Source organism: Somniosus microcephalus, chromosome 2 (genome assembly GCF_052327205.1).
Source record: "Somniosus microcephalus isolate GS21.2 chromosome 2, FLI_Smic_1.0, whole genome shotgun sequence".
Classification (NCBI taxonomy): Eukaryota; Metazoa; Chordata; class Chondrichthyes; order Squaliformes; family Somniosidae; genus Somniosus; species Somniosus microcephalus.
Genome location: NC_140988.1, coordinates 182,761,139 through 182,785,235, shown reverse-complemented (window position 1 = coordinate 182,785,235; position 24,097 = coordinate 182,761,139). Strand labels below are relative to the sequence as shown.

Genomic DNA, 24,097 nt, shown 5'->3' with positions numbered 1-24,097 from the left:
TTATTTTTGTGCCTCATGTTAATGCCCTCCTGCTCTAGCCTTTGCAAAGGTTGTTAATAGGTTGAGATGCCTTCTTAGCCTTTTCAAAGGCTTTACAAATTTTTGTTTCCCCTGTTCTGAAAATCCTGTAATTGCCCTCTTCCTTTTAAATTTCAATTACATGAAATTTTCCACATTCATCATGAGTGTGTTTCCTACAACCATCCAAAACTGCACTTGAAACTATGCAAATACACTAAAGTTTGCATTCAAACAGTACACTTTCATTTGAGTAAGTGTCTAAAATCTGCCAATAACAATTCCACTAATAAACTGCACTAATGTCAGAATATCTGGACTTGAGTGTCAACGGGTAGTTCAATTAACGAGCCATTGGAGGAGCTCCTTGGATATAATTAAAGTCGGAAAGCTTGAATTTGAAAAAGATAAGTAAAGATAATTGTTTGACTGCAGGCTACAGCATTTGTTCATTTGAATGAAGATGTGATTTTCAACCAAAGTCATAGATATAGGCAGCAAAAATTGTAACCTTGGTGCCATGACGCAGAAAGATGCTAGACTTAATAAAAAACACAATCATTTAAATTGTATGCAAGTGAAAAGACAAGTTAATATTGTGTTTCTTCTTTTATAAGAATTTATTCCTTTCTTTGTTTTTCTTTTAAGCTTGCAAGCCATTTGACTCAAGCTCGGAGGACTTTTAGCTGATCTATCTACATTTTCTATCCAAGATATTATGTGAATTGCCTGATAGAATATGCAGTTCAAATAGAGTGAATCAAATGATTTCAGTTCTTCTCCTCTAGAGATAGATCAAGTGAAATTGGTCAACGGCAGTAGCACAAAATGGGCTAATAGGGAATTGGCAGTCCGATTTTTCTTTTCTGGTGTAAAACAGGCTGCTGCCAATTCACTTATCAATTTACTGCCATTGACTAATTTCACCCCCGGAACGTCTTGTTCACACAACACTTCATCTGAAGCCCAGTTGAAAACTTGCCAGAATTCTGTAGATTAGAAAAAAGTGGGCAGTGGGACTTAAATCCATGACCTTGTGGACAGTGAGCACTCGGAGATTTGCGCTACCCAGCCATTATTATTTGTGTACTACTGAAAAATGAAAAATACTGACAGACCAAGACTGCACACAAATTACCTAAGCTTCTGAAAACCAGAGTACATATGTATTGTTTATTACACTCAGACGGAAAATGTTTTGAGTGATATAAACCAGTTCCTCGTGATTTTAATTACCATTGCACTTCCTTTTAAGGCACAAGGTCAGTCTTTATTAACCAGGAGTTCTTAAGATTATATTACTATTGTAAATCTAAAATGGTAACGTTGTTTTGAGTTCTTATACACTTTTCATCACATATTAGTATTAAAGGAATCACAAACAGCAAAACACTAAGCAAGAGTTAATTTTACAAAGCTTTATGAGAAACAATACTAATTAAATGGTGCTCCTTTGTTGCAGATTCCAATTCAGATGACTTTGACCCTGCTTCAACTAAAAGCAAGTATGACTCAATGGATTTTGACACCTTGCTGAAAGAGGCCCAGCGAAGCCTGCGTAGGTAACAGACACCAAATGTGCTACTCGTGGAGGAAGCCGCAGTACCTTGCAGGCATCCTGTCATTTACCATTAAAGGACTTGCATTAGTCATCCTGGGATCTCATCCCTCTTTACACTCTGTACAAATGAAGTTTACATGAACACAGCTGCTGCAGTGTGTGAGGAAAGTTGAAGGATATTCAATTAAAAAAAAAAGGAATCCAAAAGCAAAAGTACAGCCGTTAGGTTAGCAATGCTTTACATGTGATATATAAACGATAATCTGATTGGTGGAATATGCAGCTTGTTCAGCATTTTTTTCTGACATTTGGACGTGGTGTTACATTACTGACCAGAGTTGGGATTAAATACATGGGGTGTTTCAAATATTTTATTTACTAAATGCTGAAATGTAGTTACAAATTTACTAATATTAAATTGAGGTATTTTTATTTTATGTAAATATGACAATGTTCTTTTGTTTGTTACAGCTATGCACTGTAAATGCAGCCTTCTTTTCAATAATTAAATCAAGAATGTAACCACAAGTTAGACACTAGTGTACACTAATATATTTAGAAAGTTGGAGAGATATGATGCTGAGATGGGTAAAGTTGTCTGTGTGTCTGCTGAACACATGGACCAATGCTCATTTCCCATAATGTAGCTTTATAATGAGCTTGCAACAGAATGATTTAGAAAATGAATCATGTCACCACTCCCATCGCTATGTTCAATCATTAAAGGTGCTTTCATTTTTGTCCTTTATGTTAAATTAGATACAAGTTAATAAATCAGGAGAATAAAGTGAAAAAGTTATTCATGATTTGCTTGTGATTTCAAATAAAAATGTCAGATGTGTTTCAAAATTACAGACCATTATTTGCCTGTTAACCTATAATAATATTATCCCACAAATTACATCCATTTTAAAGGAAAATTAAAGCCAACTGAAGCATGGATAAGTAAAGTTAATAAATTTCAAATCAGTTTAACTTCAGGATTTGTTGAGAAAAGAGGAGACGAGAGTTCCTGTGAATAGTGTTAACCCCATCCTGCTCCCTGTTCCATCATCTCCCAGTTGCACTACTCACCTAAACTCATTTAGTTTCAGGTGAAATTTTGTTTATTCGTCCATCGCTAATTTGTATTGAGAGATCCTAATGTCTGTTATTGGAAAATTGTCTTCATATGTTTGCTAAACTGAGTTGTCAACTTTGTAAGTGCATACTAATAGCAATATAAAGGTTTTTGACCTAGTCATTCATTACCTGTAGTACCACTAGTCTTTTATCTCTGCTCGTATTATTATTAGATAAAGTTTCAGGTCTTTTAACTCATTTTTATCACATGATGCCAAACTAAGGTTTACATTTTCTTCCCTGGATTTTGAATATTCTCTTCTTTATTGTAATAGCAAGATTGTAAAAATAAATACAAAAAATAGCAATAAATGTTTATTTTTAAAAATCTAATTTTAGCATATCATGTGAGGTGGAGGACCAGGCACATTACCCAGCTTCTTTAGGTGCTTATTGTGTGTTTTAAGAAATGTTAAACTTCTAACCTATTGCTACTACAGTATTTCATAGTTTTGTGTGTAGCAATGGCTAACTTGAACAACATAAGTGAAACTGTGCGTTCGTAGCTCATGTTAGTTCTCGGCTATCCTTTATAACTTGGGTAATGATGTTTTGTCCTGTCTGGCAAATGTGATGATGATTTTAATGATTGTAATATAAAATTTGCTCTGTACAATAACTAGAATAGTAATGTATTATATCACTTGATTATTCTTAATTTTAATTAAAGTAATTTCTGAGGACACTGTGCTGTTAGGTTTGTGGGTGAAAATATATTAGTTGATGGAACTGTACTTACCAGGAAATGTGAGGAGGAACATCCATGTGAGCTTCCTTTTGACTGACACTTCTACCTGTAATGTGTGGTTGAACCATTGTATAGAATTACTGTGATTTTTTTTAAATGTGCAGTTCTCATCAACCTCACTTAACTAATAAAGGGAAACAATGTTTCAAACTCTGTCCCGTGTGTGTAATCATCATACAAATCAAAACTGCTCAGCTTGCTTTATGAATTAAAAAATTGTAAAACATGGATCCAAATGAATGAGGGGATTAATAATTGGTTTCTTTAATTAATCTAAGCTTTTTTTTTACTTTTGTTTTAGAAGGGATAAGGAATGGAATGTTTCCACTTTGGGTATCCAGTGTAACTCTCATGTGAATGCTCCCAGGTCAGATGAAGCACAGTTGCTCCAACCTCCGAACAGAAACCCTATGCACCTTTGTGACAGTATTTTTATTTCCCGTACTAGCCTTTCGGAACATGATTGCCAATTTAGTGCCGGCTCAAACTCATTTCATGTAGAACCCTTACAGCCACAAAACCTGGGAGACTTTCATCTACTCAGTGTGGGCAGCATTTGAATATCCCAGCAGCGAAAGGCTGCTATTTAACCCACTGCGCCACCCAGCTCCTGTCATGCTTCAAATTTCTATAAAGTTCAAGTCTAACATTTGGGTTAACGAATACCAGTGACGAGCATTTTGTTATTCTGCACCTAAATTTTCCCTTCAACTCATATCCATTTTAATTTAATTAATTAATCACCATGTCTCACAACAAATCTGATCAGTTGCTGTTCTCTCAAATTTGCTTGTTCAGTGATTTGATTGGTCATTAACCTTTCAATTGGATTGGTATTTCTTTATACTGTAGCATATATTTATAAATGATTTAGCAGATTTCACTCTTACACCACAATCTAAATTTCCATTATTGTATTTTATGAATCATGTTGATGGAATAAAGAATTCAGAGTTTTCTTTTCACATTGAAATAATGACCATCACACCTGAATGCTGATTGCTCTACTTCTGCTGCATATGCATAGCTATTCAGCAACATGAACACAGATGGTGGCAGATTGCCTACAGCATCTATAAGAGTATCATTAAAATGTGCTTTATCAATAGAATCAGTAAACACATTCTAGATACATTTCTACAGTTATCAAGTGCTGTGCATGACTCTGCATTGATGAGGTAATTCAAGTCTAAGTCCTTTAAAATGATTTACTATGGTTTTATGTGTTTTTTCCCCTCCCAAGTCCCTATTATAGTACATTTCATTCATGCAGAGAATTTGAGCGAAACACAAGGAAACTATTCCAGCCTCAGTACAGAGATAAATTCATTTACAGAAACAAATTATTACAGCTCTGAGACCAAGACATACATTCTGTATATTTAAGGTGAAGAAATAGAGATAATAGAGAAAATAAGTATATGAATGTATGTAGGGATCACCTGTCATTTGAACATTGTGTATGATATTTGAATCAGTGATATGTAGAGGCAACTAAATGAAAACAATCCCTTAAGAGAAAACAATAAGGATATCAGTGAATGTTAGAAACTCCTAAAAATGTAATCCATATAAACTAGGTTTTGGCAAGATACTGTTCAATATCCTTCTTGCCTTTTCTTATGATAACACCGTTAGTCAGTGTACTGCACCTGCTATACTGATTTTCTCAGACTGAAAAATTTAGTTGTGAAAAAAATTAAATTAATCTCTTATTCAAATAAAAGTTCTGATTTTAATTCATCAATATCTGCTGGTATTTTTAAATTGAAGTGCATTTTTCTCCCTTTTCCCAGGAGTTGACAGGTTAGATTTTATTTACATTTGCATTGGAGCATGATCCCACTTGTGATAAATATCAGATGTGCTCCATTTACACTATTACTGACACAGAGCTTCCCTGATTCTACCCAACAGGCTAATTGTGCTCATATTACAGATGAACATTCAGGAAATTCAGAACTCCAATGATCACAAATAAAACTTCTTATTTTAGGTTGAATATATAGATTGTTAGACTATTAGGTTCAAAGGAGCAATTACTGACACTTTGAGCTGGGTTTTAATGGGGAAGGCGGGTTGTAGGGGGCAGGAGGGGTTCCGGGGTGGGAGAGAAACCCAGGAGGTCGGGTTTCACACAGGCCCTGTTGAATTTAAAAGGATCGGATCGGGTGGGGGTCGGGCAGAAGATCAGCCACCGGGGGATCGATGAGGGGGGAGAGAAGATCGGGGCTAGCCTCAGCATCAGTGGTGGGGTGCGAGGGATGGGATGAGGGGGTCTGGGAAGGCGATTGGAGTACTCGTGAGGTGGGGTCTCCGATCGCAGGGGGTGGGTTAGGCTGTGAAGGAATGAGCCATACCTATTCAGAAAAATACACCATCCCATGAACAGAATTCTGACTTTATTAAAACATGACAAACTGGGTTTAAAATTCTAAAAGCCTCAACGACACAAAGCTGTAAACAGAATACAGGCTTTTGAGATAAGATAAGTTGTTACCTCAAAAGCCTATATGGTGTTTACAGCTTTGTGACACTGAAACAATAGCCCTATTGAAGCAAAGGGTTAGAGCTTCCAGAAAGTCTGAGCTTTGGAAAGAACACAATAAGATAAACCCAGTTAAATTGTTTTAAACCAACACTTTGTAAACAGTCACATGAAAGAGCACAATGGTATAATGTTAAGGTGTCATAAACCAACACTTCGGGAAACAGAAACACAGAACATTAAAGAAACATATGCCTTCATAAATATGACATCAAATGAAACAAGGAGACACGAAGTCTGTAAAACAACCAACTGAGGTAGCTAGGAAGACAATCATGTACTCGGTTGAAGTGTTTTTAATTTACATGTTGTAAAAGATACAAACAGAAGACTTTGTAAATATGACATCAATAGATGCAACAAGCAATCACATTGTTTTTGTGTTAAACTTGGAACACATAGGAGACACGAAGTCTGCTTACAATCAGCTAAGGTGACTTAAGAATTGAATAGAAGTCCTTCGTAAAAATGGTATCAAATAGGACCACACTACTGATACATTGTTTTTATGATAAGTTTTGAACACCTACACAGCAGACAGAATTGTGCACGCTACCAGCTGAACTGACTAAGAATAGCAGGGGCCAACAGAAAGATGACTAGAGATAATTAGCTTACATCAGCAGAAAACTTCAAAGGATATACCACTGAAAAAAGGGTATAAAATATAGAACTTTCAAATAGGAAGATAGAATTCGCTGGAAGGGGCAAAGCAATTCTCAGCTTCAGAGACAGGCTCTGAAAGCCTACAACCCTTTGAGTTGGGTAATCAAAGGTATTTTGATTTTGGTGGATATCCTGGAATAAGACTTAGAAATGTAAAAATGTAACAAAGTTAAGATTTGAGAATAAGGATCCCTGAGAATAAGAATTGTAATGTGTTTGTATTTTGAACTGTTAAAGTTGCGATTGAATCACCAGCTGTAATTACATGCCAGTTCTTTAATAAATCTATATATTTTTAGAATTGCCTCACATAGTACATTTGTCAAGTTTGACAAATTTGCTGGAGTTCTTTGAGGAAGTAACATATAGGGTGGATAAAGGGGAACCAGTGGACGTAGTGTATTTAGACTTCCAAAAGTCATTTGACAAGGTGCCACACAAAAGATTATTGCTTAAGATAAAAAATCACAGGATTGGGGGTAATATTCTGGCATGGATAGAGGATTGGCTATCTAACAGAAGGCAGAGAGTTGGGATAAATGGTTCATTCTCAGACTGGCAATCAGTAACTAGTGGTGTTCCGCAGGGGTCAGTGCTGGGTCCCCAACTCTTTACAATCTATATTAACGATTTGGAGGAGGGGACTGAGTGTAACATATCAAAGTTTGCAGATGATACTAAGATGGGAGGGAAAGTAGTGAGTGAGGAGGACATAAAAAACCTGCAAGGGGACATAGACAGGCTAAGTAAGTGGGCAGAGATTTGGCAGATGTAATACAATACTGGAAAGTGAGGTTATGCACTTTGGCAGGAAAAATCGTAGAGCAAGTTATTATCTTAATGGCAAGAAACTGGAAAGTACTGAAGTACAAAGGGATCTGGGGGTCCTGGTGCACGAAACTCAAAAGGTTAGTATGCAGGTGCAGCAAGTGATTAAGAAGGCCAATGGAATGTTGGCTTTCATTGCTAGGGGGATAGAATATAAAAATAGGGAGGTATTGCTTCAGTTGTACAAGGTATTGGTGAGACCGCACCTGGAATACTGCGTACAGTTTTGGTGTCCATACTTAAGAAAGGACATACTTGCTCTCGAGTCAGTACAAAGAAGGTTCACTCGGTTAATCCCGGGGATGAGGGGATGGACATATGAGGAGAGGTTGAGTAGATTGGGACTCTACTCATCGGAGTTCAGAAGAATGAGAGGCGATCTTATTGAAACATATAAGATTGTGAAGGGGTTGGATCGGGTGGATGCGGGGAGGATGTTCCCGTTGATGGGTGAAACTAGAACTAGGGGGCATAGTCTTAGAATAAGGGGCTGCTCTTTCAAAACTGAGATGAGGAGGAACTACTTCACTCAGAGGGTGGTAGGTCCATGGAATATGCTGCCCCAAAAAGCTGTAGAAGCTACATCATTACATAAATTTAAAACAGAAATAGACAGTTTCCTAGAAGTAAAGGGAATTAAGGGTTATGGGGAGCGGGCAGGAATTTGGACATGAGTCTAGGTTCGGATCGGTCATGGCCCTGTGGGCAGTGGAGCGGGCCCAGGGGCCGTGTAGCCTGATCCTGCTCCTATTTCGTGTGTCTAATTCTGTTAGATTCAGGAGATGGTTCTGTGATAGTGGATTGGCGGTTAGGATCAGATCAGCCATGATCTTATTGAATGGCAGAGCAGGCTCGAGGGGCCGATTGGCCTACTCCTGCTCCTATTTCTTATGTTCTTATGTTCTTATATATCAAACTCGTGAACTCAATCTCTGTGCACTCTTTGGTGAGGAGTTGCAGAATTCTGGGGGCGTTTTCTGGACCCTCATAATATCCGGAAGGTTACAGTCTAGTTACACTTATTAAAAGTGCTATTTGGAGGACGGTAACATCTTCAGGTTGTTCCTTTCCTTTAGGGAGAGATAGTCTGGACCTTTTGACCCAATTAAGCGTCTTATAGGATTTGGCTATCTCCAACTTTAGTTGAAGGTGAATGTCTGGGGAATACACCTGATCCAGGGTAGCCCAAAAAGGGCTAGGACTAGTAATTATCCCTTCAAAGCAGGGACCTTAGATCCAGGAGGTAGGTGTAAAGACATTTACCTCCTGGATGCAGCAGTCCTCACCTTGCTGTAACTGCTGGATTTTATGAAGTATGTAAAACTCGACCAGTTACAGTTAAAAACAAAATGGAGGTTAAAGAAGAGGCTTCCAGCCTTATTAAAATATTTAAATTGATGTCCCACCTCCTGCAGCAGGTTAGCTGCCCGCCCCCATCCCGCCTCCATTAAAACCGGAAGTGGGTGGGTTGGAGGAGGGTGTAGGTCAGGATTCCGATTTTTAACAATTTAACTACCCCCATGCTCCTAACCCACCCATTCTTTTCGGTTAAAATTCCCCCCTTTATAATGCCCTGGTTCAGTTGGTAGCACTCTTGTCTCTGAGTCAGAAAAGTATAGCTCCAAGTGTCATTATGGACTCAAGCACATGATTGAGGCTGATACTCCAGGGCAGTGCTGAGCGAGTGCTGAATTTGCCAAAATTTTAATTTGAGACTCTCTGTCTGACTGCACAGACCCCATGACATTATTTGAAGAAAAATGAGAAGTTCTCCAAAGGCCCTGGCCAACATTGCTCCCTCAACCAACACCACCAAAAAGAGATTAATTAGTCATTCATCTCATTTCTGATTGTGGGACCATGATTGTATGCAAATTGGCTGCTAGGTTTGTCTACATAAGAAACAGTGACTACATTTTAAGAGATTTGTCACGGGATACCATGCTGCAACAAATCATCTGCCAATCAAGGTGGGTTTACCAACCGAGGGTGGGAGAGGGAGCCACAGTAGTCACATCCTTACCCTGGCCGGTGCTTTGTGATATTTTGATGCTAAGACACGGGTAGATTTTAATTATTGGGCACCAGCTGGTGGGTCAACTCTTCAATAGAGCCAATGACAGGACTGGTCTGTTTTGAGAACCATGCCTCATTATCATCAAGCTGCAGGCAGAAATGGAGCACCCTGAAACAGCCTGCTGACTCCAGGCTTCCACAATATTGTACAGCCTGACTAGCCTCCGGGCTGCCGGAAAGTGGCGCTGGGAGGGTGGGACCTGTTACGGTAACGGCCCAGGCTGGTTTTGCGGAGCCCAGAAGAGCACTGCTGCTCCTCCTAACCACACAGAAATAAACACAGACTTACCTATGGGCTCCTCTTTGACTGGACCACCAGTACGCTCTGCCTAGTACTGTCCTAAAATGGCAATCGGACCCTTTTTATATGATGCCACCCCGATTTGCATTTTTAATGGGCCTACCATCTGACTTCGGGAGGCATTCTATCCACCAACTATTTGCCCAGGGAAGGATTGGTGTGGTTCACTGACAGCGGGAACAGGCAGCAGGTCAAGCCCCACCATATTAGGGGCAGTACCACCTGGTTTGTGCCAGGCGGGAGGCCTCAAAATAGCTTCTGGGGTGTTATGGCTCAGCAGAACCAGAACAGCTGCTCTTCTTTATATTACAAGTGAAATTTACTCTATATTGGGTGAAATTTGGTGCACAAATCAGACTACAGTAAGGGGCAGAAAGGATTAGTAAGACCACGTGAATTGTTATGTCCAGTTGTGGTCACTGTACTTAAATGTAAAAGCTGTATAAGGATTCTAAGAGATTACTGCAAATATTAATTTTGGCGTTTTCTAGTTGGAGCCTGGATGTGTCTAGGCCATCAAGTCCAAGGTCAGGCTCTTTGGCAAGGCTGAGTCCTTCAAGTAAAGCCTTTCAAGCAGGTATGGAAAAATGGATTTTTGCCTGTGTTGATTTTTTGGCTTTGATTTTTGTTGCTTATCACTTTTTGGTGTGCTAAGCAGATGAAAATAGTAAAAATCACTGGTATTCCGCCATAGGTCCACCCGATGCAATTTTCAGGCAGACCTCGATTTCGACAGCCAGTGCTCCTGCCTGAAGCTGGCAAGGATCCAATTAATATATTAAATGAGGGTTCAATTCTGTATTTAGGACTCCAAGACAATTTTCATCAGACTCGATGCTGTCTCCTAAAACGGCTCACAATTATGGGTGGTAGAGAGCAGAAAGCAGACATTCCATTGCTATTTAAAGGGGTGCTCATCTGCTCTCATTTAATCATTGTAAACATCAGGCAGACATCTTGCTGTTAGTTCACAGTCATTTTTAGATTCAGAATCACTTTTTGGTTGTAAAACCTGGACAACCTTCAGTAAGCTTAAGGAGGTACTGGCTGCTTCTGCAAATGGGAATAATTTCGGCTGTTCTATTCTGGCTAGAGGAAGTGGAGCAGCAGCAACAGGTGGAAGGGCAAATGAAGCTTCAGGTGGAAGGGCAAATGGAGCTTCAGGTGGAAGGGCAAATAGAGCTTCAGGTGGAAGGGCAAATGGAGCTTCAGGTGGAAGGGCAAATAGAGCTTCAGGTGGAAGGGCAAATGGAGCTTCAGGTGGAAGGGCAAATAGAGCTTCAGGTGGAAGGGCAAATGAAGCTTCAGGTGGAAGGGCAAATGGAGCTTCAGGTGGAAGGGCAAATGGAGCTTCAGGTGGAAGGGCAAATAGAGCTTCAGGTGGAAGGGCAAATAGAGCTTCAGGTGGAAGGGCAAATAGAGCTTCAGGTGGAAGGGCAAATAGAGCTTCAGGTGGAAGGGCAAATGAAGCTTCAGGTGGAAGGGCAAATGGAGCTTCAGGTGGAAGGGCAAATAGAGCTTCAGGTGGACGGGCAAATAGAGCTTCAGGTGGAAGGGCAAATAGAGCTTCAGGTGGAAGGGCAAATAGAGCTTCAGGTGGAAGGGCAAATGGAGCTTCAGGTGGAAGGGCAAATAGAGCTTCAGGTGGAAGGGCAAATAGAGCTTCAGGTGGAAGGGCAAATAGAGCTTCAGGTGGAAGGGCAAATGGAGCTTCAGGTGGAAGGGCAAATGGAGCTTCAGGTGGAAGGGTAAATAGAGCTTCAGGTGGAAGGGTAAATAGAGCTTCAGGTGGAAGGGCAAATGGAGCTTCAGGTGGAAGGGCAAATGGAGCTTCAGGTGGAAGGGCAAATGGAGCTTCAGGTGGACGGGCAAATAGAGCTTCAGGTGGAAGGGTAAATGGAGCTTCAGGTGGAAGGGCAAATGGAGCTTCAGGTGGACGGGCAAATAGAGCTTCAGGTGGAAGGGCAAATGGAGCTTCAGGTGGACGGGCAAATAGAGCTTCAGGTGGAAGGGTAAATGGAGCTTCAGGTGGAAGGGCAAATGGAGCTTCAGGTGGACGGGCAAATAGAGCTTCAGGTGGAAGGGTAAATGGAGCTTCAGGTGGAAGGGCAAATAGAGCTTCAGGTGGAAGGGCAAATAGAGCTTCAGGTGGAAGGGCAAATAGAGCTTCAGGTGGAAGGGCAAATAGAGCTTCAGGTGGAAGGGCAAATGGAGCTTCAGTTGCAGGGAGACCACAGAGAGGGAAGAGAGCTCACAGACATTCTAGCCTTCTCAACACAGTGTGTAGGCCCAGAGTGACATCGCCTCAGTTCTCAGAGGAGGCTGTGCTTCCCCAGAGAGGCTGTCACAGACCTGTGTCGTCTCCTGCAACCAAGTGCCACAGCTGGCACTGCATTGCTTGTTGCAGTCAAAAGTTACTACAGCCCTTAACTACTTTCCCTTTGGCTTCTTCCAGGCTGCCACAGGGAAAATCAGCAATACCAGTCAGTCTACAATTCATGTTTACATTAAGTAGGTGACTGGCGCCATGTTTGCAAAAGCAAATAAGCTCATTATGTTCCCCATGGACAACCGGAAACAGCAGGATTTGGCTCTGGGGTACACACATATTGCCACACTTCACCCAAGTCTAGGATGTCATTGACTGCATGCACATCACCACAAAGGCTCCTGGTAATGAACCCTGCTGTCTTCATGAACAGCAAGGGCTTCCACTCCATTTTGTGATCACCAGCAGTGCATCATGCAGATCTGTGCCTACTGTCCTGGAAGCTGCCCTGATATTTTCATATTGCACCAATCCTCCATGCTCTCGCTCTTTGAGCCTGCACATCAAGTGAGAGGCTGCTTGTCTGGGAACATGGGCTATCTCGTAAACATTTGGCTCATGATTCCTCTCAGGAATCCATATTTGGTGACCAAACGGCACTACAATCATATTCATGGTTGAACTGGAGCCCTCATTGAGCAGACCATTGGAGTCTTCAAGCAACGATTCTGATTCCTGGACAGGTCTGGTGGCTTCCAGCACTACAGTCCATGAATTGTGTTCCAATTGACTATGATTTGTTGCATGTTGCACAACTTTACTTTGCAGCAGGGACAACACATGGAACCACAATTGGATGAGTAACCATCAGCATGATGAGGGAGATGACACTGATGGCATAGAGGATGGCGAGAAAGCAGGAGGGCACCAGCATCAGCCTGTAGCCAGAGCTCTTTGGCAGCAAGTCAGTGAGCAACGCTTCAGGTGCACAATTCCTCTGCATGAACAATCATGTCCAAATCACTCCCAGTCTTTCCACCCTCCAATAAACTACTTTTGCCCAAAGACCAACATTGATATACATGTCACCTGATAAAACAGAGTCATCGGCTACGACAGGAACACTCTGCACACAAAGATTTCAGCAAGGTTTTAGCAACGTGAACTCTAGATCATAGATAATGGGCCAGAAATTCGGGTCCCCACGGGTGAGTACGCACTGTGTACTCACGTGTAGGGCCAACGAAAGTTCCGGTTTCGTGCATGCACTGCGCATGCGCTGGAAACCGAACCTTCCATTCCCTTGAAGGAAGGGGTTCGAGGGTCAAATGCATGTGCCACAGAGGCAGCGCGTACTCCTGGAACTTCTGATTTTTTTACAGGTTTCTCCGGGAGGGTAAGTCTCCAGCAGCTACGCTTTTAAAAAGCAGTCGCAAGGCTTGCTTTTAACAAGGTAAGTGGTGAATTAAGTAAAATTAAAACATTTTTTCCACAGGTTTATTATTTTTAAATACTTTAAAGAAAGGTAAGTTTATTTTTAGCCCCATTAAAAACAGTAATTAATTTTTTCACTGGCTTTTTTTTTACAAACTGCCCCCAAGCAAATTGCTAGCCTTCATCAACAAAAAAATGCTCAGTTAGGGAAAAAGCCAAGCAGTAAATTACCATCATGGTTTGCACTAGCATGACTGGACTAAACTAAAAGCTGCTGGTGGCTGCAAATTCCAAAACCTTGCAATGCTTTCATGGTGTTGTTATCTATAGACACAGCAAAAATGCATGAATACCTGGGGCTCTTTTTGAGGTGTGGCTGCATCTCTTTGACATTGCAAGGCAAAAAAGTCACCTTGATACTTTGAACTGTGGAGCTCACACGAAGTGATTGTGTCTAACTGCGATGGAGCTAATATTTTTACTATCAATGTCTCGGATCTAGCTAATGGATGCTGGTGTGATTTCCATGAATCAGCACTACATGAAATGTTTAGTGTGGAAAGTGACTTTTTATAAAAATCCCTTCTCAGGATGTGGCTGTCACTGACTAGGCCAGCATTTATTGTGCATCCCTAGCTGTTGTGAGAAAGTGATGGGTGGGCCTTCTTCATGAACCACTGCAGTCCTTTGTGCTGGTTGGATACAACTAAATGGCTTGCTAAGCTACTTCAAAAGGCAGTTAACAGTCTGGTGTGGGACTGGAGTCACATGTAGACCAGACCAGGTAAGGACAGTCTGGGGGCGATTTTGCCAACCCATGTGGAGACGGGTTTGGAGGCGGGACTGCCGGGAAAATGGCAGAATCTGGGAGCGGGTACCCAACCCGCCCCCAACCCGCCTCCGTGCCATCTTCCCAGGAGGCGGGTACCCAATCCGCGCCGTGTCCTGTCTCCTTGAGGCGGAAAGGGGATTAGTGCCAATTAACTGCCTGTTAACAGGTAGTTAACAGGCAATTTTTTGGCTAATCCCTATTTTGCGATCTAAAGTGTGGGTTTCCCGACGGCTCCGAACCTCGCCAGGGTCAGCGAGGCGAGCCGTAGCTCTGCGGGGGTCGGAGGGGCCAAAAGGTCCGATGTACAGGTGAGTGATGAGTGCAAGTGTGGAGAGGTAAGTGTGTGAGGTGACTCTAAAGTGTTTTAATAAGATTACTTACCTTTGCTTCTTCCTCCAGGCTTTATTCCTTTAGGCTGCTGAGCTGCCTCATTTCACCAGCAGAGAAAGCAGAATGGCTGCTGCATTCTTAAATGCAGCAGCCTTCTGCCTTCTGCTCAGGAAAGTTTTCTAATTGAGTCTTGAGTAAAGGACTCAACTTAGAAGACAGATTGTCAGTGTTTGACAGCTTCACAAAGCTGTCAAACGATGACAAATCATCTGTCAAAAAATTTTGACAAATGAAATGTCATACGCTGACCTTTTCTGTCACCGGCTTTTCCTTAGTTGGCCGGCTAAGCCCGCTGGACAGGCTTAACAAGGTCAATCAAGAGAAAATAGCGTGGGTTGGCCGGACGTCGATGGAGGCGGGACTAAAACCCGACAACCAGCAGTCCCGCCTCCATCACGCCCCCATTGATAAAATCACCCCCAAGTTTCCTTCCCTAAAGAATATTATTGAACTAGTTGGGTTTTTACGACAATCCAACAACACCACAGTCACTTTTACTGATTTTTAAAAACTGAAGTAAAATTCTCAAACTGCGATGTGGGATTTGAACTCATGTGCAACTGGCTTATTAGCCTCAGCTCTCTGGATTAATAATCCAGTAACATACCACTATAGCAACCTGCTACTGATGCACATGATACTGGATTTCCATTTTCACTGGATGTTCATCAGGAGATCCACATGATCCACTCATCATGGGAGGAATCCACTGCCAACTGCTTTCAGCACTATAAATTTATCCCATCAGCAGAGGAAGCAGCAGCATCTCACACAGTTGGGAATCCCACGTGGATACTGATGGCCAACTCTGAAGCAGTGAAACTTTTTGAACACATTAATCCACTGTTGCAGCTACCAGCAGATGTGAATTTTGAATGCATTGTCCGCATTGATAAGGATGACCTGACATCCAGATTATCGATTGATGTGAAAATTGTTCATCCTGTACCAAAGGATGCTGCTGCTAACAAGAGTGAGAATGAGGAAAAAGCCCAAGTGTGTGGATTCAGTGAGAAGACAGAGGTACAGCAACCAGCCTCCAGGACGGCCATGACACTCAATTATGCTGAGGAAGTGTTTGGAAATTAAGCCAGATGCCCTGCTGAAACTTTTCTCTGCACTAAATAGAACTGACCTTTTTTCAGATGAATGTGCAAATCACAATCACAGAGCATTTTGCAAAATGACTGAATTTTGCGTGGCACAGATTGTACAATTCCCAAGTTTCGGCCGCGTGCAATTTACTATTTGCCTTGATGTCTTAAGGTATTTTTTAATGCTCCTGTAATGTTTTAGTGCATCATTTTATTACAATTGCCTAATTTGCATTACTGGATAATTCTCCACAGGTTAGCGAAGACAGGAGAAAGATTCTATGGAGGAATAGAATCATTCCAGTGGCTAAAATAATTAGCACAAAGGTTACTCTGTTCATTATCCTGGACGTGTTATGAAAGGATTACCTAGATATCAAGGCAGGTGAAGATATTTTTTAAAGTATAGCAAGTTGGGATTCACGTAGAAGGGCAATCTAATATATAGGAGCCAAAAAATCTAGAGTAAGAAGGGTAGCAAAGACTCAAAAATATAACAGAAAGCCCTCAAACCATTTGATCTAATCATTCTCAACCAGCCATCTTGGCAACCCGTTCCATCTGTTGACCACCCTCTGTGTAAAAAAATATTTCTTGCCATCTGTTCTAAACTTACACTTGATTGCTGGGGAAATCAGGCATACAAGCCATGTTGACGTACTACACTGCCAGGGAAACTGGATGCATTGCCAGGGAAATTGGATTCGATGGACACACAGATTCACAAGACTATCAGAATAATCAGACAGTGCAGATGCGTAATCTACACTGCCAACAAAGTCAGACTTTTACACTTACCTCAACACAAGGGAAATTGGATACTATGGATACATAAACCCACTGGACTGCCAAGCAAATCAAAACTGCAGATGCATAGATCTACTAGACTGCCAGGAAAATCAGATACTGTAGATAGATAAGCCCATATGACTACCAAGATAATCAGGGTAATGAGACAAAGCAAATGCACAAAGCCACTGGATTGCCAAGATATGAGACTCATTAACCCACTAGACTGCCAAGGAATTTGGATGCAGTACAGATACCACACCAATTATCTACTTGACAGCTTCCACCTTTCATTCAGAAGGAATCAAAACACACTAATACGCAAACATTTAGGCCAGAGTTTTCTGTACCTGGGAGGGTCAGGTGCGGGCGGTCACCGTGGCGGGTCGCAATGCCGTTCTTCATTCCATCTCGCTGCTGAGATCGACTTACCGTTAATGGCGCCTATTAAAGCCGCTCTGCGCGTTACCTGGCCCTATTACATGGTGCGGGTCTGGTGACGTCATCGACGATGCATTTTCAGCTGGGATACTTAAAGGAGCCAAGGCCATATTGCATTTAAAGGTTCATCTAGGATAGTGCAGCCACTACACTGCGTCATTGGAGTGTTACAAACAGTGCCAGACATGACGGCACAGAGACAGAGGGCTGCACCCAGGTTCTCAGATGACTCCCTCCATATGCTTATGGAGGGAGTGAGAGCACGCAGAGAGGTCCTCTTCCCTTCTGATGGGCAGAAAAGACCTCCCCAGCAGACAAAAGGAGCCTGGCTGCAAATAGCAGAGGAGGCCAACAGCAGGGATGTTGTCAGGAGGGCATGGGTGCAGTGCCACAAACGTTTTAATGATCTCATTCGATCAGGAAAGGTGAGTGCAAAGCCACAATCAAATTCACCCTGCTGTGCCTCTCATCACATCCCCATCACTCTGCTTTCCCAACCCTACTCCTGCACATCATTACTCACACTAACATACCTGGGATGTCCACCCATCCCTCTCTATCTACATTTTAACACCCCCATCTGACTAACACTCACCCTCATCCTAATGCAATCATACTAACTAACAACACACAAGGAGGCCACTTGACATTGCCACCACACTCCCTCATAGTCACCCTCTATAGCCATCCATTCCTTACACTGATTCGATCACTCTCACTCAACCTTCTCTTCTTTCCCTCCTTGCAGGAAAAGAGAACCTACAATAAGATGGAGAGAGAGAGAACTGGAGGTGGCCCTCCATCCTTTGCCACCTTAACAGCAGCAGAGGAGGTTGTCTTGGAAGTGTCCGGAGTCACAGAGAGGCTGAAAGTGGGAGACATAGAGAGGGGGACATCTCAGCAACCTGGTGACAGAATTACATCTCATACAACCACATGGCATACAGCAGTCACTCATATGGGGACTGATGTCAGCAGCCAGTGAATGGTCATCATGTGCATAATGGTATCAGTACCCAGTCTTGATATGACATATCTAACTCATCTCTTTACACTCCCACAGGTCCATCAAAAGCCCCCGCCCCCCTCACTGTCCAGGAGGAAGAGCAAGACGACTCCTCAGAGGAGCCTCCAGCCTCTGAGGGCACACCGTCACCAGACATAAGCACAGCCAGCACCAGCGCAGAGATGCACACCTCAGTGGGTCCCTCGTGAGATAGAGTAGTGTTGTCACCTGGTGTCTCACAAATCACAAATGAGCAAGAGCAGATGGTGGAGACAGTGACAGCAGTGGACACTCCTCGCTGGAGGGCATAGGACTCTCCCAGCTCTGCTCAGCTACATGCAGACGCTGAGCCTTGGAGGCCATCCAGAAAGAGGGCTACCCTGGAGGTTTAGCAAGAAGTGCAGGAGGCTTTGACAGGTTTTGTGACTGTGATGCCTGCAAATGTTCAAAGAATGGAGGAGTCCATCTCCAACATGAGCACCACCATGTTGCAGGTTGATGCGCTATCAATTACTCATAAAAGACTGAGAGTTAGAAGAGTAACTAAAGGCTTTTATTAACAACAGAATGGAGGTCTGCCTCGCGTGGTCGACCGGCCCATGATACTAAGGGCTGGGGAGCAGTCACCTTTATACTAGGACCTGTGGGAGGAGTCAGCCGAGGCATGTCCAGGCATGTACACAGTGGAATACAAACAGGACAAACAGGAATACAAACAGTGGTTTACCACATTCACCCCTTGTTTAAAATTGAGTCCGGCGGGGTGAAGTGTATTAAAAGTTAGTGTATTGGAGTCTCTCCGGAGGTCTTGTCTGCCGCTGTGATCTGCGTGGCGACGGCAGGGGTAGTGAAGTTTCCGGCGTCGAGTCCAGCGTAGGCTGTGGCACAGGCGTGTCGTCCTCGTAGATGTCGAGCGGGTCGCGGGGCCCAGGCCTGCCGTCTGCTGGGGCTGGATATCGGATCGTGGGGGGGGGTGGTAGTGGGTAGTGGGTTACTGCGGCCCCCGAGGGTGCAAGGTCTCTTATGGAGACTGTGTCCTCCCGCCCGTCCGGGTATGCGATGTAAGCATACTGGGGGTTGGCGTGGAGGAGGTCGACCCTCTCGACCAGGGGGTCCGTTTTATGGGTCCTCACGTGTCTTCTCAGTAGGACCGGCCCTGGGGACATCAGCCATGGCGGTAGCGATGTCCCCGATGTGGACTTCCTTGGGAAGACAAACATTTTCTCATGAGGGGTGGCGTTAGTGGCAGTGCAGAGCAGTGACCGAATAGAGTGGAGCGCATCGGGGAGCACATCCTGCCAGCGGGAGGTTGGAAGGCCCCTAGACTTTAAGGCTAGCAGGACGGCCTTCCAAACTGTCGCATTTTCTCTTTCCACCTGTCCGTTCCCCCGGGGGTTGTAACTGGTGGTCCTGCTTGTGGCAATACCCCTAGTTAACAGGTACTGACGGAGTTCGTCGCTCATAAACGATGAGCCCCGGTCGCTATGGATATAGCTGGGGAAGCCGAACAGGGTGAAGAGGTTGTTCAGACATTTAATGACCGTGGCACTGGTCATGTCCGGGCAGGGGAAGGCGAACGGGAAACGGGAGTACTCATCAATAATATTGAGGAAGTACACATTGCGGTCGGAGGAGGGGAGAGGCCCTTTAAAATCGACGCTCAGGCGCTCGAAGGGGCGAGTGGCTTTTATCAGGTGGGCCCTGTCTGGTCTATAAAAGTGCGGTTTGCACTCAGCGCAGACTTGGCAGTTCCTGGTCATGGTCCTGACCTCCTCAATAGAGTAAGGCAGGTTGCGGGCCTTGATGAAGTGGAAGAACCTGGTGACCCCCGGGTGGCAGAGGTCATTGTGGAGGGCCTGCAGTCTATCGATCTGCGCGCTGGCGCAGGTGCCACGCGATAGCGCATCCGGGGGTTCATTTAGCTTCCCGGGCCGGTACAAGATCTCGTAGTTGTAGGTGGAAAGTTCGATTCTCCACCTCAAGATCTTGTCATTTTTGATTTTGCCCCTCTGCTTGTTGTTAAACATAAAAGCAACTGAACGCTGGTCAGTGAGCAGGGTAAATCGTTTTCCGGCCAGGTAGTGCCTCCAATGACGCACAGCCTCCACAATCGCCTGGGCCTCCTTCTCAACAGCGGAGTGTCTGGTCTCCGGGCCTTGGAGGGTTCGTGAAAAGAAGGCCACGGGTCTCCCCGCCTGATTGAGGGTAGCGGCCAGGGCAAAGTCAGACGCGTCGCTTTCCACCTGGAAGGGGATGGATTCGTCCACTGCGTGCATGGTGGCTTTGGCAATGTCCTCCTTGATACGGTGGAAGGCTAAGCGGGCCTCTGCCGTCAAGGGAAAAGAGGTGGACTTGATCAGCGGACGGGCCTTGTCCGCATAGTAGGGGACCCACTGGGCGTAATAGGAGAAAAACCCTAGGCACCTCTTCAGGGCCTTGAGGCAGTGGGGCAGTGGAAGTTCCATAAGGGGACGCATCCGGTCGGGGTCGGGGCCGATGACTCCGTGTTCCACAACACAGCCAAGGATGGCGAGGCGGTTTGTGCGGAATATGCACTTCTCCTTGTTATATGTCAGGTTTAGGAGTTGGGCGGTGCGGAGGAATTTTTCGAGGTTTGCGTCATGGTCCTGCAAGTCACGGCCGCAGATGGTCACATTGTCCAGATATGGGAAAGTGGCCTGCAACGCATTTTGATCTACCATCCGGTCCATCTCCCTTTGGAAGACGGAGATCCCGTTGGTGACGCCAAAGGGAACCCTAAGGAAGTGATAGAGGCGGCCGTTTGCCTCAAAGGCAGTGTACTGGCGGTCCTCAGGGCGGATGGGGAGCTGGTGGTACGCTGATTTCAGGTCAATGGTCGAGAAGACGCGGTACTGCGCGATCTGGTTGACCATATCAGCTATACGGGGGAGTGGGTCGGCGTCCAGCAGGGTGTAGCGATTTATTGTCTGGCTGTAGTCGATGACCAGGCGCTGCTTCTCGCCGGTCTTAACGACCACAACCTGGGCTCGCCAGGGGCTGGTGCTGCCCTCAATAATCCCTTCTTTCAGGAGCCGCTCCACTTCGGTTTTAATGAAAACCCTGTCCCCGGCACTGTATCGCCTGCTCTTTGTGGCGATGGGCTTACAGTCGGGGGTGAGGTTAGCAAACAGTTGGGGGGGGGTGACTCTGAGTGTGGAGAGGTTGCACCTGGTGCGCGGCGGGCAGTTTGGAAGCTGCTGGCTGCGGACTGTGAGTGGGGGTAGGGGTCCACCGTACGCCATCGTAACACTTTTAAGGTGGCACTGAAAATCTAACCCCAGCAGGACGGCAGCGCAGAGGTCAGGCAGGACCAGAAGTTTAAAATGATCGTACACGGTCCCGTCTACTACGAGTGTCACCATGCAGTAGCCGCCGATGTCCGCCGACTGGGACTCGGAGGCCATAGAAATCCGCTGTTGCGCAGGCAGGACTGGGAGAGAGCAACGCCGCACCTTGTCGGGGTGGATGAAGCTCTCCGTGCTCCCAGAGTCAAAAAGGCAGATTGTATCGTGACCATTTACCTTAATGTCCATCGTGGAACTGGCCAGTTGGTGCGGTCTCGCTTGGTCCAGTGTAACGGATGCCAGCGTAGGGGTCGGTGTGTCGCTGCAGGTATCAGATGAGGCGGTGTCGGGGGCCTGCTGCGTCCCGGCTGTCGTCCAAGATGGCGGCGTCCATGATCCCCATGTGGCTGGAGGCGTCCAAAATGGCTGCTGTACCGGTGATTCGCACATGGCCGGGGAGGTCCAAGATGGCGGCCCGCATGGCCCACACGCGGCGCTGCTGGGGTTCGGGGTGGCTTTGGCCCTGCAGACGCTAGCGTATTGTCCCTTCTTCCCGCAGCCCGAGCAGATCGCGTTTTTCGCCGGGCAGCGCGCTCTGGGGTGTTTTGCCTGGCCACAGAAGTAGCATTTCTGGCCTTGGGGCACTGCTGTCTGGCCTTGGGACACTGCTGCGGTAGTTGGGCCGTTGTTGGGGTGTGGCTGGGGTGGCACGGCGCTATGAGGCGGTCCTACCGTGTCCCAGGCTGTCATTCCCCGCGGCGTCCACGGTGCAGAGGAGTAGGCATCCATGCCCTGGTAGGCTGCATCCAACGATAGTGCGAGTTCAGAGGCCTTGTTGAGGTCGAGGTTACTCTGCTCCAACAGTCGCTGTCGGGTGTAATTGGATCTGTGGCCCGCTACAAAAGCGTCCCGGATAAGTTCCTCTGTGTACACGGCGGCCTTTACATCCTTACAACCACAGGCCCGGCCAAGCACAGACAGTGCCTGAAGGTATTCCACGGTCGATTCCCCAGGTTGTTGTTTACGACTCCCCAGGAGGTGCCTGGCGTACACTTCGTTCACTGGGCGCGTGTACTGGTCCTTGAGGAGCTTGATAGCGTCCGCGTACGAGGTCGCGTCTTGGATGACCGAGTACACTCAGTGGTTCACTTTGGAGGTCAGGACATCCAGTTTGTCCTCGTCCGATTTGATTGCTTCGGAGGCGGTCAGGAATTTTTCGAAACACTTAAGCCAGTGAGTAAACTTGGTGGATGAGTCCGCCTCCCGATGATCTAAGTCCAGGCATGCTGGTGTGAGGATCTTCTCCATTATAAAAATGTTGTTAATAAAATTGATGCGCTATCAATTACTCATAAAAGACTGAGAGTTAGAAGAGTAACTAAAGGCTTTTATTAACAACAGAATGGAGGTCTGCCTCGCGTGGTCGACCGGTCCATGATACTAAGGGCTGGGGAGCAGTCACCTTTATACTAGGACCTGTGGGAGGAGTCAGCCGAGGCATGTCCAGGCATGTACACAGTGGAATACAAACAGGACAAACAGGAATACAAACAGTGGTTTACCACACAGGTGATGGCATCTTTAGGCACTTCCATGGATAGGATGGACACCTACATGGAACAGCAAATGCGCCACTCACAGGAGCACATGGTCTCTATGGAAAATAGATGACTAGCGTAGATGTGGGTCCTCATGGCCCCACTGCTGCGCAGCAAGGTGCTCTCCAGCTCCTTGCTAGCAGGGAAGTGCGGGTGGCCCATGAGAGGGATGATGGTGAAAGGGGCCATGGAAGTGGGGGCTCCTCTCAAGGCACTCACAATTTTCCCCTGTTGCCCCCCCCTCAATCAGAGCCCCGCATGCTTCCTGGGATTGCGATGGCTGAGTCTGCCCCTGCACAGTCACAGGAGGAGCAGACTTTGGCGGGGTCATCACAGGCTCCAAAACCCAGAGGACGTGCACCAAAAGTGTCTATGCAGTCACAGCAGGGAAGTGAGCAGGCTGCTTCTACCTCTGCTGGAGCCACAGGGGTAGCACCTCATAGAAGCATGCGTAAGAGAAAGATGAAACACAATTAGATGCACAAGGGTAGCCATTTGGGTGTTTTCATAAATGTTTGTGTAAAGTTTCCGTTACTGTGATGTCACAGATAAACATATTTATTTTCACCACTCTCTGGTCTTGGACAAATTTCTGTGCAATGTTGGAAGTGGCCTAGGGAGTTGGAGTTAATGGTGAGACATAATGGTACCTTCGGCAATGGTGGTGTAGGGGGTTTTGGTTTGGGGTTTTTTGTCTGGTCAGTCAGTCGTGTACCTGAGCTGCCCCAGCCCCGTGCGGTTCGAACGCTTCCCCCTTTTTAGTTCTGAGCACTGGACTTATTTACGAGTAGCGATATAGACAAACGAGACCAGTGGTTTGGTGCAAAGAAAACCAATGTTTATTAAAATAGAGGAATAATTACTATACAGAGAAAATCACTATGGATGCAACACAATTACACTTAGCGGGGGAGGAGAAACAGACACATCTAGGGAAAATGACTAAAATGACAATTTTAGCAATCCCCTTAAATCCCACCCTTTACATCTATCTAGGTTGTCTTGTGATGGGCCAGAAAATTGATGCTCACCAGTCTAGGATGTTGAAACGCCTGCTCCGTGCCCTGTTGC

The 24,097-nt window shown here is 45.1% G+C and overlaps 1 protein-coding gene across 9 annotated transcripts in view; it reads left to right on the top strand.

Moving 5' to 3' along the window:
- The window catches only part of ppargc1a (peroxisome proliferator-activated receptor gamma, coactivator 1 alpha), a 476,227-nt gene extending 472,548 nt beyond the window's left edge, over positions 1 to 3,679 (top strand). For 7 of the 9 annotated variants that reach the window (XM_085967770.1, XM_085967703.1, XM_085967743.1 and 4 more), the window contains one exon: positions 1,481 to 3,679. In XM_085967770.1, the coding sequence (XP_085823896.1) occupies positions 1,481 to 1,584 (104 nt within the window). In that variant the 3' untranslated portion in view covers positions 1,585 to 3,679. The remainder of the gene's footprint in view (positions 1 to 1,480) is intronic. The other 2 variants (XM_085967723.1, XM_085967761.1) reach the window with 1 other exon arrangement.
- Positions 3,680 to 24,097: the final 20,418 nt, after the last annotated feature.